Source organism: Rhyacophila brunnea, unplaced genomic scaffold, assembly GCF_057557595.1.
Source record: "Rhyacophila brunnea isolate RB1 unplaced genomic scaffold, BYU_Rbru_1.0 scaffold_8, whole genome shotgun sequence".
NCBI classification, from domain to species: Eukaryota; Metazoa; Arthropoda; class Insecta; order Trichoptera; family Rhyacophilidae; genus Rhyacophila; species Rhyacophila brunnea.
In genome coordinates, this window is record NW_028233350.1 from 24,262,260 (window position 1) to 24,279,316 (window position 17,057).

The 17,057-nt window shown below is 31.8% G+C and overlaps 1 protein-coding gene across 3 annotated transcripts; it reads right to left on the reverse strand.

The window, feature by feature from the left end:
• Positions 1-281: 281 nt before the first annotated feature.
• Positions 282-11,657, reverse strand: HisRS (histidine--tRNA ligase). 3 transcript variants are annotated; one of them, XM_085958539.1, is made up of 9 exons: positions 11,433-11,657; positions 10,541-10,721; positions 9,113-9,325; positions 8,391-8,612; positions 7,837-8,043; positions 6,672-6,966; positions 5,566-5,666; positions 3,554-3,736; positions 282-2,103 (listed from the first exon to the last, which is right to left on the reverse strand). In XM_085958539.1, exons 2-9 carry the CDS (start codon positions 10,652-10,654, stop codon positions 1,861-1,863), a joined length of 1,578 nt encoding a protein of 525 aa, XP_085814665.1. In that variant the 5' UTR covers positions 10,655-10,721; positions 11,433-11,657; the 3' UTR covers positions 282-1,860. The 3 variants fall into 3 exon arrangements, with proteins under 3 accessions (XP_085814665.1, XP_085814664.1, XP_085814666.1); XM_085958538.1 differs by lacking the exon at positions 10,541-10,721 and adding an exon at positions 10,825-11,100; XM_085958540.1 differs by lacking the exon at positions 10,541-10,721.
• Positions 11,658-17,057: the final 5,400 nt, after the last annotated feature.

The window sequence follows — 17,057 nt, forward strand, 5'->3', positions numbered from 1 at the left end:
AGAATATGCCAAAATGTATATACATTGTACATAATAAGAAGTGAGCACGGCACTCAAAAGAAACCAAACAGTTGGGGCTCTAAAAACCAGTCAGGACAAATTCTTTATCTAAAACGTTCATGTCAATCTATCAGTCAAATGTTTTAAATAAAATTTGCTGATAATATTAAGAGAACATAGATAAAAAGACATTAAAATAAGTAATAAAATTAACATAATAGTGCTAACTTTTAATATTAATCCCAGCCCTTTTTGGTTTTTTTAATACTTATTTTCATGGTTTCTCAGAAGATACATATTTTATTGTTATAAACTCAAAGTGTAGTGTAGGTAGAATCATTTTAATAATCAATAATTAAAATTACCTTTGCTTTGTATGAAAATAACTACATAATTATGTAGGTACTATAGATTAGTTATTTTAAATATCAGTATAAAAAAAATCATAATGTACCAACACAAAATGCAAAAACACAACCAAATATTATCAAGAATATACACACGGCCCTCGACTTTCGAATGTTCTACTTTCGCACAAATCGCTATTCTGTACATTTCTTAAAATTTACATTTTTGTTGATAATGTCAAAACTCTGCACTTCCATGCAGTCGTTCTCTCTCCTCCGCTCCCCATCACCTTCACAAATATGTAAAAAGGTGGTATTTAACTATCTCTCGACAAGTTTATAAAGAAAACACCCGATTGCTAATACGCCTTGTTAACTTTATTATACCCATTGATAAATAAATATTTCCAAGTACACTTTTTGATGGTATTTTTTAGATCCCTCTACTTTCGAACGTTCAACATTCGAACACATTTTCAAGAAACAAATAACATGCTTAAGTCAAGAGCCGCGTGTACAATAAAATCTAAATGCATTTTGGCGGTGGATATTTATTTGAAATATATTTTTCTATAAATAGATAGCTTTAAGCTAATTTATTTGTTTTGCCCAGATGTCGATTACCTTTTTAAGAATTAATTTTATTTACGAAGTAAACAATGCACCTTGAAATGAACAGACTGACAAGAAAATTGACGCATATGTATTTTATTACCAAGTGCATGGTGCAATTTAACAAAAATAACATGATGTGATGTGAATAGTGATATGTAGTATGATGCAAATAAATTAATATAAATTAGATTTGTAAATCTGTGATGGAAATACATAAAAAAAACGTGAAACCAAAATGGATAAACAACTCAATGATTAGATGAGTTTGCAATAAATAGTAAATTAATCGAACCTACTTTAATCAAAGGACCAATCAAAATCCAAATATCTATAAATGTGTCAGAAATCTGTGGAAACTAGAACATTTTTAGGAACTGTTACAATGGAGTTCAACTAAATAAACTTTAGTTAAATTTAATTGTAGTCATTTCTCACCATGAAAAGTTCAGCGTTACATGCATGACTGTTCTTGTGATAGATTGATTGATTACAAAAAGAGCAATGTACTAAAAACTCATACATTGAAAAGTGATAAGGTCATAATATATTTAATAAACAAAAATATTTGTTTTGTATACAAGCATTACATAAAAAAATACTTATGAAGATTAAGTTCTAGATTTGATAACACTGTTAGGTCAAGTTCAAATGCTAACAACAGTATTTTGATAGCAAAAATTCCATAATTAATATCAAAACCTCACGCTCACAAAAATATGTAGGTATCTAATTACATACATATTAAGATGAAAAAGTTAATTATTGTTGAACCTTTTATTGCAAGCAGTATTGTCTTAAATATTTGAAATGTAATTTCAAAATTTTAATTAAACCAAAGATAGATCTCTATGTGGCGGTTATAAGTATGTAAGTTTATCCAAATTGTTACTGTTTAGTCTCATATATCCCCGTTAAACAGTGGTGGTTTCGTTGGAGCCAACGCCTGCAGTTTTGTTTGAATGACTTGAATCATGTCTTCGAGGGTCACTTCCGTCTCTTGCCGTGTGGAAACTTCTCTGATTTTGACGACCCCTCTTTGCATCTCCGACTCGCCCAAAACTATCGCAATAGGAATGCCGTTGTCTTCGCAGTGTTGTAATTGTGTAAGCATTTTCGGATTGTTTTTGTATGACTGTTCCGCCTTAAATAAATGAAAAAAATCAACGTCATGATAACTAGTGTAGGTCCTGGGTTCCCACAAAAAAAAACTTCTCACTTGCGCAAATGGCCGCTTTCCTTATACACTAAGCATAAAACAGTCATCAGTAACTCCAGCCAACAAATGTTTGACCTGCCTCTTATCCTAAATGGTACATACGACTTCACCAGCATACTTTCCCACTCAACATTGGAATAGAAGGAGTAAAAGGCTTTGAAAATTTTGTTATATATTTTTCAATCAACCCTCAAAATGTTCATCATACATCTGACAAAAAACAATATGACTTTATACCAAAAATTTATTATGCTTCATTTGGCATTTTCATCCATGGTAACATTCAAATCCTCTAACCAAAAATTAGCAATGTATCATAAGACAAGAAACTCGAATAGCACGGCAATAATACATATGTGTTGATTGATATCAAACGTCGTAAAGTCCACATATTGAAAAAAATGACTTAATATACGTTTAATAGAGTATGCAAATCTGCACATTATGGTATACTGCAAACCCCCAAAAGTCAACTGTTTACGTATAAAATCACGTTTCGAAAGATCAATATTTTTTCAAACCACATAAAGTCCACAAGCGTATTTTATCTAACCCCATAAAGTCCCTACCGGTCAATCCCTGACAAGCTAGCGCCCTATCATGGCCGCCATTGTTCTACTTTTAAGCTAAAGGTGAACGACAGCACCTATCATTTTCCTTAATTTCTAAACAATTATTACATAAAATGGATGTAGAAATACGTGATTTTTTATTTGTGCCTCAAAAGACTTGACGTTTTTTATTATTATTTTGACCATTAGGAAAATTATGACACATGTTTCAGTGGCCATTGCGACGACAGCATTCGAAAACGTATTTTACTTTAAATTTTCTACCAATTTACTATTTGTGACATAAACCACTTACCTAAGTTCGATAATAAATAAACTTGTTTTGTTTGTAAAATTGTTTTTATTGATAATGCCAATAAACATACTCCTGGATACGTGTCCCTTTGAAAATAATAAAAATGGTCGCCCGGATACATATCAAACTGCATTAAGTCCATGCAAAGTTTTTTCAAACCGCTTTAAGTCCAGCCAAGTATTTGTCAAAACTAATAAAGTCCACCTATATTTTATCAAAACTGCTCAAGTCCAATATAAAAACATTTATTATAAATGTTGCACAGAACAAATATCTTCGGGACTTCTTTGTAGCCATTATGGATGTTAGATTCAATTATCCTACAATATCTCACATGTTACAACCATTTCTCTAACAAGATATGATAAAACTGCATTTATCTCAGTTTGACATTCAGTGGAATTTACGACGTTTGATATGAGTCAACACATATGTAGTAATTAAACCAGACTTTGGAGATTACTTTCATCAAAATTTAGAATAAAAAACCATCGTGAATAATACTTACTTTTATCCCGGCATCCCAAAGCAGTTTACAAATCTTCATTCTGTGTTCCAAAAAGTTCTTTTGAGCGGACGCTACATAAACCTCAACTTCTGTTGTCCGGATAGCCAGTTCTTTATTTGCCAACTTTGCTTCTATTACTGAGAAAATTCTCTCCACTCCGATACTCACACCGACACATGGAACCTAAAATAAGATACATATTTTAATATTGATATTTTGTTCCTCAGCATATAAATTACCTTGTATTTAGTGTTATCATCATATACACATATAATTTATCAATAATGCTATAATATGTAATACATAGATATTCTATTCAATTTGAGTTTAAATTTTAATTCAACATGTGAGAGTTACTTTATCAGATATTGGCATAATAAATCAGTAATGAAAAGATTCATAATGCTATAATGAACAAAAAGTATGTAGAATATTGCAATACATCTAATGATTTCAGCGTATCTATTCTATTCACAAAGCTGCTATCGACGGCTATCAAGGGTAGTTTATCATATTTATGTATATGGTCAGTTAATTGTTACAATAAGTTAACCGTCTAAACCAATGATACTCAACCTTTTTTTTCTTCGGGCCAAATACATATATTTGTAAAGTAACGCGGGCCGCATCACTACTGGTGTGACGAAAAAAATCATGAAAACTCCCCTTTTTTACAAAACATTTTTGAGATTTTAAAAATTATGCGTGTTTTTTAAATTAATCGTCTGCAATAGCAACACTCTTATACCAGATCTGATGTGGACCATAACGACAATCCTCTTCGGGTGTCACTATCTGTGCGTCAAAGTAGAAACGAATCTCAAGATATACGAAATTCCTGATAATAAATGTGTTTCGGGCCGCACATAAAAGCTTAAAGGGCCGCACGCAGCCCGCGGGCCGCAGGTTGAGTATCGCTGGTCTAAACTGTCAAAAAGTGCTATATTTTTACAGAGCCTCTCTTAGCTGTGTTAACTTGTAGAGTGAGAGATAGTTTTGACAGTTTAAACGGCTAAGTTATTATAACAATTATAATACTCAATACAGAAATATGATAAATTACTCTCGATAGCAGCCTTGTGTATAGAATAGATGCGCAGATAGTAAAGTAATGAATCTCATCAAGAATAATATTATTTAATTACGGTAATAAGAATCTGCTAATTATTTTGACACCCACGGTGGTCGCGCGGCTTGAGCTTTGGACTATCACGCCGTGGGTCTCAGGTTCGAATCCTGGGTCTGGCAAGTACACATATTGTTTTTCAATTTGTGTGTGAGTCAGGGTATGGACCTAATAGGTTGAGCAAGTGGCTGACATCCATTTCTCGTAAAAAACAAAATCTGTTAATACAAACCTCCACTCTGTGGAGGCCCATATGATCCTATTAGGATCGGACATGGTCGGAAAATTATTGTGGAGTGAATTTTTTGAGTTGTCAGACCGGGGATTCAAAAAATTCACATGTTGTTTTGCAATTTGTGTTTGGACCCAGAGTATGGACCTACATAATAGGTTTAGTAAGTGGCCAAGATCGATTTCTCATAAACAATAAAAATCTGTTAATACAACCTCCACTCTGTGGACGCCCATAATAATCTTCTTGGGATCAAAGTTATAAAAAAAAAGTAGAGAGGTAAAAATAGTGATGTAATATTAGAGGTTGTTATTAGACACAACATCAGCACAACAAGTGTCAGGGGGGTTTCTCAACAGTTTTTTTTTTGGAGAAGAAATGGTTGTCCATGCTCAGGAACAAAACTGGACATCCACCAGAGGCGTCTAAACATTTATAAAATCAAATTAATTTTGCGAATCGTAAATGAAACATAATATATTTAATATTTTATTTTATTTTAACCTAGATATTTCACTGTTAAGTTAACCGCCTGCCATGGTTGGGCAAATGACTTAGCATTTACCCTAAAAGTGAAGTTTGTTGTATATCCCATATATTGTGGGTGGTGCTTAATGCTCCGGTGTGAGAACGGTGAAGAAACACATTGTATACCTGTTTGTTTTTGGAGTCAAACATTCCAACCAAATTGTCATATCTGCCGCCACCTGCAACTGATCCCACGCTCACTTCTTCGCCTTTAGATTGGGTCTCTCCTGTTGGTACAATAAAAAAATTCAATCAACACATCCAGTGAGTCTCTTGAGGTTTCCCTAACACATATCATTCCTATACACCTACTATCTATTCATACTAAGAAATAATGAAACATTTTTGTCATTATTTTAAATTAAAAAAAGAATCGCAATACTGCCAAGCAAGCCGCATTTAAATACAGGTATTCGGTTAAATGATTTCATAACATAAGCTAACAATATCACAGATAATTAGTTTCATAAATTGATGTTTCAAATGCGCATAGCACTTCTGTCCAATCAACAACTGGCAAATTCACATCAGCCTTACATCAAGAAATCATCAAATATATGGATTTATTATATGAAAATTGGTTGAGTGTAGATTTCGTATTGGTCACCAGCTGACAATTATTGTGTCAGGCATAACCGCTGAGAAGATAAGTAATTTGACTAGGTAGTAGAGAAAATGCTACGTTTCACATAGGTAGCATTCTTCAAAAATATATACATTATTATTATCTTTGGTTTTTGTAACAAAAAAATGCTATGCAATAACAATTACATTCATCGTAAAAAATTGAAACCTGTTCGGTAAATTAAAATTTGTAAAAAAAAGGCAAGCGGATAATGCGAACAGAAAGTTAACCGACAATAATTATATAGAAGTGAATTTTTAAGTGTATTGCAAACATTCAACATTGAGTTTTTCGCAATACATTCAGTTTTACAAAAAAAATATTCATTCTGATATGCATACCTTCATCATCTGTCCAGAGTTAGCAATAAATATAACAATCACATTAGATTTCGCAAACATATTGACACATTACTCATTTAATATCATAAAATAAGATGGAGAATCTCTGGCAAATTGTGTGCTTAAAAGATACAAGATGCCACTGAGAGTTCCGACTGGCAAGACTGGCGGTAGGACAGTAACAGGAAGTTCACTGATGAGGGACCGTGAAAAATGGAGAACATTTCAAATCATAGAGAGAAATCGAAATGTCAGATAAAACCAACCTTTCAAAACTGCTTCATAGATGACTCCAGTGTAATAGTCCAATCCGCGAGCAAGACTGAGGTCAAACAATATTTTATGTGTAAGTCCGAACAGTTCGCAATAGTTCAAAAGTAATCGCAAAGCTTCCAGACCCTCGACAGCCGCCTTGGACTTTGATAGTTTATCATCAGTGAGAAGTTTCTCAACCAGTTCCGATTTCCCATTGAGCCTAACGTATTCGCCGATAGCATCGGTCGCCACAGGCGTCAATCCTTTTTCTTCGATCATCTCTTTGCGGACATCTTCCCAAGGGGACTGAAAAAATATTGGGTAAATAAAACATCTTTAAGCCAGCCTAGTCTAGTTCTCCATCATTAATTAGATTTTTAAAAACTACGTAATTATTATATCTATGAATTCTTATCCGAGACTATTATTAACTTAGTAACTTAAGGAAGTGGTACTTGATTAATTGTATTACTTTTTTTTTAAAGTAGAGATCCGCATAATGACAATGTATGTACATTTATAAAATATAGTTGTATTTACCAAACAGTGTCTGTATAATGGCTATGAGCATGCATACAAGTAATAACAAAAACATTTTATAAAGCCTACTGTTTGATCACAATTTTATTATTACATATTATTATCATTACTTTATGTGACAAAAAAGGCATGCAAAGTAATAACAAACAGGTCAATATTACAATATCGGTACAAGAAGTCATGTGAATAAATACATAATATTATAACAGCTGAAAAAATACAAACATTATTTATTTTGCACTTCCAACACATTTTGTCACACCTCTTTGTTAAAATACAATTGGGAAAAAGTGTTGATGTGTACACTGGATCTAGTTGACATAATAAATTATTATTTGATAGTAGAATTAACTATATTTCTTTTGTACATGTAAGTACTTTAATATTTTTTACTGAATACAGGCTGAAGGTGGTTGACTGCTTCACATTAAAGAGGGCAGAGTATGTAATTTTGTACTTAGCAACCAATACGTCTATATTGTAAATAAAACTACATTCCTGATTAAATATAGTAAAGCCTGATAAATACAACAGAATAGATGATCTTATACATAAATTTATTAATCCAAATCAATTATAACCAAAACTGCATTAGGTAAGTGTATGTCTCCTGAGAGATTCTGTTTATTAACTTACTTTATCCAGTTTATCTATAGATGAACATGCCGTTCTGAAGCTGCCGGCAGAAACGCCGCAAGCTTCGAAAATTCCATCAAGTAACCGTCTGTGATTCAATTTGATAACAAAAGATCCAATATCCAGCGTATCTAAAATTTCAGCAACCACTCGGACGCATTCTGCATCAGGTATCATCGGATCGTATGTACCAGCAATGTCAAAATCCTAAATTATATAAAAATTGAAATCAATGTTTGTTTTATTTTTATAAACCATGAAATTTGCAATAAAAGGGATCAAAACTCGACAATAAATTTTAAACTTGAAAATATCTCACAAAAATTCGAAAAATTAAAAAAAATATAAGTCTCATTTTTTAAATAATTAACTTTCGTACATAATTGGTTCCTTAAAATGTCTAAGAATGTGCCAAAATAGCAATAAGCAATAGAGCGTAAAGACACGGTATAGTACCATAGATGATTTAATCTCCAAGTCATAGAAGCAATGGGTGGCTGAAAAACAACAAACTTTGTTTATGCATTTATAACACGGAACATGAGGACACTCACACATTGATAGAATTCCCGATATCTTCCTTTAGTCATGGCAGGATTGTCTCTTCTATAAACCTTGGCAATGTGGTATCGTTTTATGGAACTGACTTTGTTCATAGCGAGATATCTGGCCAGCGGAACAGTTAAATCGTATCTCAGTGACAAAATTTCTCCTCCTTGGTCCTTCAGATCATAAATCAACTTTGAATCTTCACCGTATTTTCCAGTCAGAACTTCCTATAAAATGAACGTAGCATCATTTTAGTATGCAGTTGAGTTGAGTGAAAGCACTCAGTCACACAAGTCGATGGAGCGTACTATTTTATGCAAGAATAGTTACACCACACAAAAAGTTAACCAACGGTTTGTGCAAAACATCATCAATGCAAAATTCCAAATATAAGACAGTGTATATGTAATACTACAGCAGCCTAATTTATATTGTGGTTCTTTGAACAACACAATAAAAAAGATTGTTTTGATTGGTTATTTTTAATTGTTACAGTTATTACAAGATAAAAAATCGTTATTTTTAAGAAAGGGTAAAATCATGATCGATGACAATTAATTAGACTTCGTTATAAAATTATAGATCAAACAGGATATCCAAAAATATTTGTGAATGAAAACTGCTAGTAAACATTAGAAGGTAAGTATATTCAGATAATATGTTTATATCAAAAGTATTAAACATACTTAATATTTTAAATACTTGGTTTGATTAAAAAAATCTTTACTTTCAATTCAAAAACTGGAGTATCGATGGTCTCCGCTCCGTGCCTTTTGAAAACGGCGATGATTTTGTCTAAAACTCCCATCCTCAGAGCCATCTGCTGGGGAGAATAATCTCTCGTTCCTTTGGGAGTTTTAAGAGTAAACTTTTGACTGGCCGCATCGTCGTTTCCCAGGGAAGACTTCAACTCGAGGAGTTTGGCAACTTCTTCTGCGATCTAATAAACAAAATATTTTAATAAATTGTAGACAAGCTATTGACAAACGACAGATCTAATAATTCAAAAACAAACTACAGTTAATTCAGTAAAACAATATTTACATCAAATTTAATAGAGGCACGTTAATTTTGAAATAATCAAATTCCAATAAAATCATCTGATATAATCATGATTCTTATTTCAACAACACAAGATCTAATTTTATCAGTTTTTACTTAATATATAACTGCTTAAAAAGCTATCATAATTACGTCAAATAAATGCTTTTTTGGCATAACTCAATATAAAATATAACATAAATTTAACTCCGTGTCAGCAGTTTGAGATAAACTATATACTTTGGTTAACACTTTACCTATCGCGGAATTTACACAAAATAGGTATGCCAAATAATACTGACAATGTTTATAATCAGCGAATTTTGATCGCAAAATCAAAAATAATAAACTCTTGAAGCACCCAATGAATTTCAATTAAATTTTAAATGTCTTTTGTTACTAATTTACCAAATGTAGCTCTTACTGTTATACAAATAAAATAAAACTTCAAAGATTACAAAACAAAACATATTATCATGTAAACAATGATAGTTTTACTATGATTTAAAACCCATTTCACTCGCAATCACTTTAGAATGTCATTTACGACGATTGCATTTACATTACGTCATCATCATGTTCGATCCCAAGAAGATCATAAAAGTCCCCAGGGTGAAGGTTGTATTAACATATTTTCGTTTTTACAATAAATGGATGTTAGCCACTTGATCAACTTATTTGGAATCCTATACTCAAGGTCCGAACACATGTTGAAAATATATGAATTTGCCACACCCAGGATTCGAACCCGACATTATAAGCTGACTCATTACCGCTTGGTCATTTATGCCTGCAGGGTTTGATGGATAAAATGTGTAGGTGAATGAACCGCGACAACCAAATAAAATAACTGACATCATTTATGAAAAAAATACCATACGTGTATTTATTTTGTCATAAATTCATATTTTGAGTGCATGAATTTATTTTGCAAGTTTCACATGTCCAACGACACCACATTGGTGTTTGTGTGCGACAGAACGTCACATTGACGGGAGCGGTAGGTAAAGCGTTAATGTGATATCTCATTATGTGAAAATTGTATTGAGGGCCTCACAAAGATTTTGATAATATTATACAGAGTGAAATTAATAATTTAAAAAAAATTTATAACCTGATTATACCCTGATGATGTTGACATTTGACTATTTTTATAAATATTGGTAAATTTTATCATTCGAAGCATTTTTGTGTGCTTTATTAGGCAATGCATCGGCAGATACATCATTTTGTGAGCAAGCGTTTCACATCAAAGTCAATGATTTCAGTAAAAATGTGGAAGTAGCCGCTCAGCACTGCCCGCCCATTCGATATTTGTTCAAACCGAAAAAGACCACAAACAACCCTTAATTAGATTTGTGCAACATAATATTATTATTATGACTATAAGCACCTCACCTTTTCATCAAGAAGACAATACTTTTTGAACAGACATTGAATTGCACCTGGCAATTTACCAGTGACAGGCGGAAAGTTAGATCTTTGTTCTCCAGTAAAACTGTTAATATGATTATACCAACGATTAATGTGAGCACCTTTTCTAGCTCTCATTCCCATCGTACTTAATAATTTACAAGCATCGCAATCAGCTTTAGTAGGAGCATATCCAACAAGATAGCTCTCACGCGAAAGGTATTCATCAAGCTTCGCAACTTGATCAACATTTAACATCACCTACAAATAATTATAGCAATTAGAATGATATAACAGAAAGGCAAGCGCAAAAATGTTGTGAAAGGAAATCGTATTTAACATTGAACGGATACTTTTCATGACGTCGATTCACCTTGAATTTTTTTACTATGCTTTTACCATAACGCTAGATATTTACGGAATGTCGATTGCATATTATTAAATTCATGAATTAAATTCATTCGTGACATACGCACAAAAAAATATAATGTCTATCACACGTCAAAAGAAACACATATTGATACATTATAGAGAGAGGAAATTCCATATTGCATCAGATTAAGAAAAAAAATTATCAAGTTAGTGAACCCTACCTTTTCCTTAGATGCTTTCTCTGATTTCAATTTTCTCACAATTTCTCCTTGCACCTTGATTTGCTCCTGAAGCAACTCTCGGCTGTCAGTCATTCTCGTAGAAAAACGTCTATATAAAAACCAATAATAAACTCAAATATTGTATACCCAACTCACTACGAGAGTACAAGACAAGTCAAAAAACTGACAAAGTGACAAATCCCAAATGAAAGCATGGTAACGAGTGTTGCCACTTTTTCAATTTATATTTTCCTCGAAAACAACTTACTACTAGCCAAAGTTGGGAAAAATATTTTTCCAAAACCTCTCTATCAGCCAAACTACAGCATTATAAAATATCGTTTTGGATATCACTCGTTTTTAAAGAGTTCATTTTATAAACTAATTTTGTGTTTTCTTAATATTAATGAATCATATTTCAATAAAATACGTACTATTTAATCAGTGGCGGGAGTTCTTTTGACTTTCAGGTGCCCCAAGTGGCACGTTAAATTGGCAGCCCCACACCCTCCACAATTAATGAAATTGACAAATAAACTTCACCCAATAGCTGATAATGTTGATATTATTCATAAATTATCTGCCTACACTACCTTATTGCAATGATTACACTTAGAGTAATAAATACCTTAAAATCACATATCACCGTATGCAAAACGTCTTGGTAGGATCCCAAGATTTTATAATTTATTTTTTAATAAATTTTGATGAATATAATCATTCATTCAAGTGGTGAACGTGAATTTCAATAACATGAATCATAACAAGTCTTAGGGTAGAAAAAGGCTGTTATTATATTGTCATGTAAGCAAATCGCACATTACTCGCGTCACAGGCCTTATGCAGTCACTCTACTTGGTATCTAAATGTATCAAAACATACCTACATCACCTCACTCATACCACGTAGCACTACTGTCATCACGCATGATAAAACGTTATTTTATTTTTTACAAATGTACACATTATCAAGCAGTGACGAGGGGTGGAGATAGGCTGTTAAGATGCCAGAGATGCTCCATAAATAGTGCACACTATACTTTGACAGTCATACTTATTTGTTTTCATTGAACTAAGAATACAATTTGCAGATTGTGCTGGTTAGTTTTTAAAATTCAATTAAACTAACCAGACCATAATAATTTTGGTATGCTATGGACGATCCGACAAAAATAGTGCACACTTTTTCATTCATACTTATTGGTTTTCGTTCAATTAAGAATACAGACAGATAATAATAATTATTACAGATGGTTGGTTATTTTTTTTTAAATTCTAAGCCCTCCCTAGCCAAACCATCATCGATAAAAAATATTTTATAGATAAATGAGAATTTTTTGACTATTATCTACTGTGGCTTGGATTAGGCAGGATTTAATTGAATTTTAAAAACTATACACACTGTAGCATAGTTCAATGAAAACAAATAAGTTTGACTGACAGTCTAGTGTGCACTATTTATGTGGGATTTTAACAGCCTACCTACACTGTTCATCACTATTATCGAGTCACATGATTTCACTTAAGCCGCGTTGACACGGTCCAAGTACACTTGGATCGAGTGCCATCCAAGTGCACTCGTATGAGACATCTTCATACTAATTATTCCTATCCAAGCTACTTGGACCGCGTCCTACTCATCCAAGTTAACTTGGATAGGAAAAATTAGTATGAAGCTTTCACTTGGATGGCACTCGATCCAAGTGTACTTGGATCGTACTTGGACCGTGTCAACACAGCTTTATCCATCATTGTTTTTAGTTATTTGGAACGGAACCATAGATAACATGCAGTAATTGACACAATTTTTTTGTAGATTGTCAGTTTATATTAATGATTGCTCTCATGGTCCAAGCATGGGCTCACATGACGTGATCACAATGTGTTTCTGAATCTGAATTCAATGTGATTTTGAAATAACACTCCAATTTGATTGAAACATTGCAGAAAGCCTTCACAATGATTAATGCAAAATATTGTTCTTAGTGTTACTGAATATTTTTGTGTGCAAAGAAAGGGGAGATAATTCTTAAATAATGGCAAATGAACCATAATTCACGTAAATGACAAAAACGAGTCGATTCAACCCTCTGAATTAGTAAATTTTTCAAGTTATCCAAAACTCAATCTCCTTTTGGCTCTCGTGAAAAGTAGTGATTTTAGACACAATATGTCTTTTCCTTTTGCATACGCATTTAAAATGATGGAAAAACGGTATAAACATGGACTACAATACCTATTGTTAAATCGGCAAGCAAAGCAACTAGTATACCTAATGCTACTGCATTCAGAAAATAATGCGAGAAGTGATGGATTTGACAGTTCGCATATTGTAAATAGATACATACGTAAGAATAGCCTAGTATTGGTATATAAAATTACTTATTCAGTAATGAAAATGGTAGGTAATAAAATACGTCATGTAATTATTACAAGTGTAATTTTATTTGAACAACTCGCACAAATTGTACTGTACGACTCTGTTAACATTGTAATTATATTAATTATAAATCTTAACTCGAAACGATTATTTACACTTTACAAAATTATCAGTACATATTTTCCTACAAAGGCCACATTGTGTTTTAATTCCCTAAAGATCTTATTTTATACATAGAATTATGTATGAACATGTAACAAACCAAGGTATAGACATAATTATTATGATTAAGACATACAAAAAAAACAATACAGGAATCTCTTCTTACATAAACAAATCTCAAGAATGAACACAAAATACTTGATATTGAATATCTTATCTACCTTTGTGCAAGATTCTTGTACTAATAACAAGTTTAATAACTTCAAAATCAATCCATAAAAACCTTATAATTTGTATCAACAATGGAAAAAAATTCCAAACCTCATAAATATGTACATACAATGAATCATTGTCATTTTGTGTAATTTGTTATTCTTTCATTTTTTTAATTTCAAAAATTTAATTGTCGTCTCATGATAACAAGTTGTTTTGGATTTACATTTACAAGATAGAAGATATGAGATATAAAAAGTTATAATTTTTACATACAGTAATTAATTGGTAACATACTTACATTACCACGACTTCAAATATTCAAATTTGTGATATTATTGTATTTATGATAAACGCATTTGACATTAACTAGTAGTAAATACTACTGCACAATTATGTTGTATTAATTGTGGTGATCTTGTTCCACAAAATTATTTAAATATAATATTATATAATTTACATCTTCCAAGCATTGACCTCCTCTTCAATAAAAAGTAATGAAAATGTATGCATAATAGAACATTTTACATAACAAAGCAAATCAATAATATGTAGGTAAGTGTTGCAAGGCATTAATTTTTTCACTGCAGGGCCAAAAGCTGACTGCGAGTGGCAGTGTAATGCGAGCACGTCGCACGCGATTTGACCCTTAAAGTGCATGTATTATGTATTCTCATTAAAATGTCTTTTCAAGCTGAGATACAACTTGACTGCAACTTTAATGATAAGATTGCGTGATAAATTGTTTTTTCAGTAGTAGTAGAAAATTGATGTGAATGGTGTTATTGTTATACATAGTAATTTATTATGCATAAAGAAAAATACATCTAGGAAAATTATCGTTTCAGTCAATTCAATTTCCATTTAAAATCTTGTAATCAATCAAGATGAAAATATCATTGTATGCCATTTACAACTTTAAAACTATTGGCAGTGAGAGAAACCACTGATTTGAGAATTTGTTAATTAAAAAATTCTTACTTTAATAATCATTTAAACTTAACTGACAATGAAAAAAGTTAAGATTTCTATGAACCCTTGAGTTTTTAGAAATCAAAAATATACATTAAAGCGTAACAATATTATCATTATTTGGACAATGTCGTGCATCTATAGGTCAAGTGGCAGATTCGCCAAACTGACAAGATTTGCATTTCAAATTTTGTATTTTCTTAAGATATGTACGCAACCTTCGCAAGGTTGCTTATTTAAAAACTCTCTCAAAGTAATACCATATTTTTTTCTGCTTCAATTATTTTAATTTATATCATGTAAGTTGAAAGTTTTGCTCCTATGTAGATTGTCATTCAAACCTAATTTTTGGGGATATGTCACTTACCTGTGATGAAGCATAACGTGGTCAATTTATCCATCATATTATGAATATTTATATGTATAAACATTCGTCTCATCATGATTCGTCTGGGTTTATAATTATATTAAAAATACAACAGAACTGTTAAGGGGAGTCATATTATGCATAACCAATATGCTTACACAAAATAATAATATGCTAATTTTGTACATTGGGTAATTTATTATGATAATTGCATTAGCAGAAGACAAAAAGTAACCAGCCCGTAGGCAAGAAATTACCCTCAAAGTCCATTAGCCCATTAAATCCCGGGAGGTATAAGCATGGCGGTACCCAGTGGCCCGCGAATTTCTATGAAAAAAATATACTTAGTTTTTTCTGGAAATATATTAAAAGTATATTTTACCATGTTTCCAAGAGATTGTAGGGGTGTACAATATATTATGAATTGTGGATCCGATTAAAATAATATATGATTGTCAAAAATGCTCCACACAACATAAAAAATCTTGACTATCATGTTTAAGTTTAGCTGCATGACATAAATTAAAAAATGCATTCAAGATATCAGTCATCACAAAAAGTCTTTCAAAATCATACATAAGATCCTGTATCTCATTAAAGGTTTAATAATTTATATTTATGAGGCATCTAATAACAAAAACTGTCATGATGTCAAAACTCCACAGATGGTCAAAGTCTAACAAAAAAGACATCCATATTTTACGTGCAATTTAAATAATGTATAATGGTCTATGTATTACTTCCAAAATGCTCCAAAATCACACGTAAAATTTTTTTGAAAACCTAATGCGTTTGAAAAATTGATTATTTAAAGTGATATATTAGATGTTGACACGTCACATTTTATTTTCATGGATGTATTGCAAATAGGAGATAATAAGCTAATAGAAAAATTCATATTGTTCTGGTTTGAAAATAAAGTACAGTAGAAAAAAGAAACTAAAGTTAAAACCAAGTAGTCACGCCTGACGCACAAAAATGTAATTTCACATTAATATTGAATTGTGGACATGATAGTTTTTGTTATTAGACACTTCATATAACAAATGAACACCATGGTATGATGTATAAGAACTCCTCTACCACTATTGTCTATGTCAGTCTAGGGCAGTGGTGCACAACCAGCCATGCCATTTATTGTGGCCCACCTATAAAATTAAATTTGCAAAAATTTTCCTAACATAATATTATTATAGATATATTATATCCTAATAATTATTTCAAGTAAGTTTTCATTGAAACATGATAAAATACTTTCATCCATTAATAATATATTTTAAAGTTTATTGTGCTCCGACACATATCATTGATATGCGCTGCAGTGTTCATGTTAATACATATACAGTTCTTCAGGGCTAACCCACATTAAATAAATAATAATTGTTAATAAATGATTTCATCATATTCACCGACCACTTTTTTGTCTTTTGGAGGTTGTAGGTAACCTGTGTGGTCTGCGAGCAATTAGGAAATAGACAAATCGACGCTACTGATAAAAAGGTTGTGCATCACTGGTCTAAGAATTAGAACAA

What these genes read in the sequence shown, in the direction of transcription:
- HisRS (XM_085958538.1), bottom strand. Translation starts at nt 11,525, where the DNA reads ATGACTGACAGCCGAGAGTTGCTTCAGGAGCAAATCAAGGTGCAAGGA. An exon ending in CTCCAGTTTTTGAATTGAAA is followed by an intron (nt 8,613 to 9,112) that starts GTAAAGATTTTT and finishes TTCATTTTATAG; the next exon opens with GAAGTTCTGACTGGAAAATA. An exon ending in CTATGAAGCAGTTTTGAAAG is followed by an intron (nt 5,667 to 6,671) that starts GTTGGTTTTATC and finishes TTGTACCAACAG; the next exon opens with GAGAGACCCAATCTAAAGGC.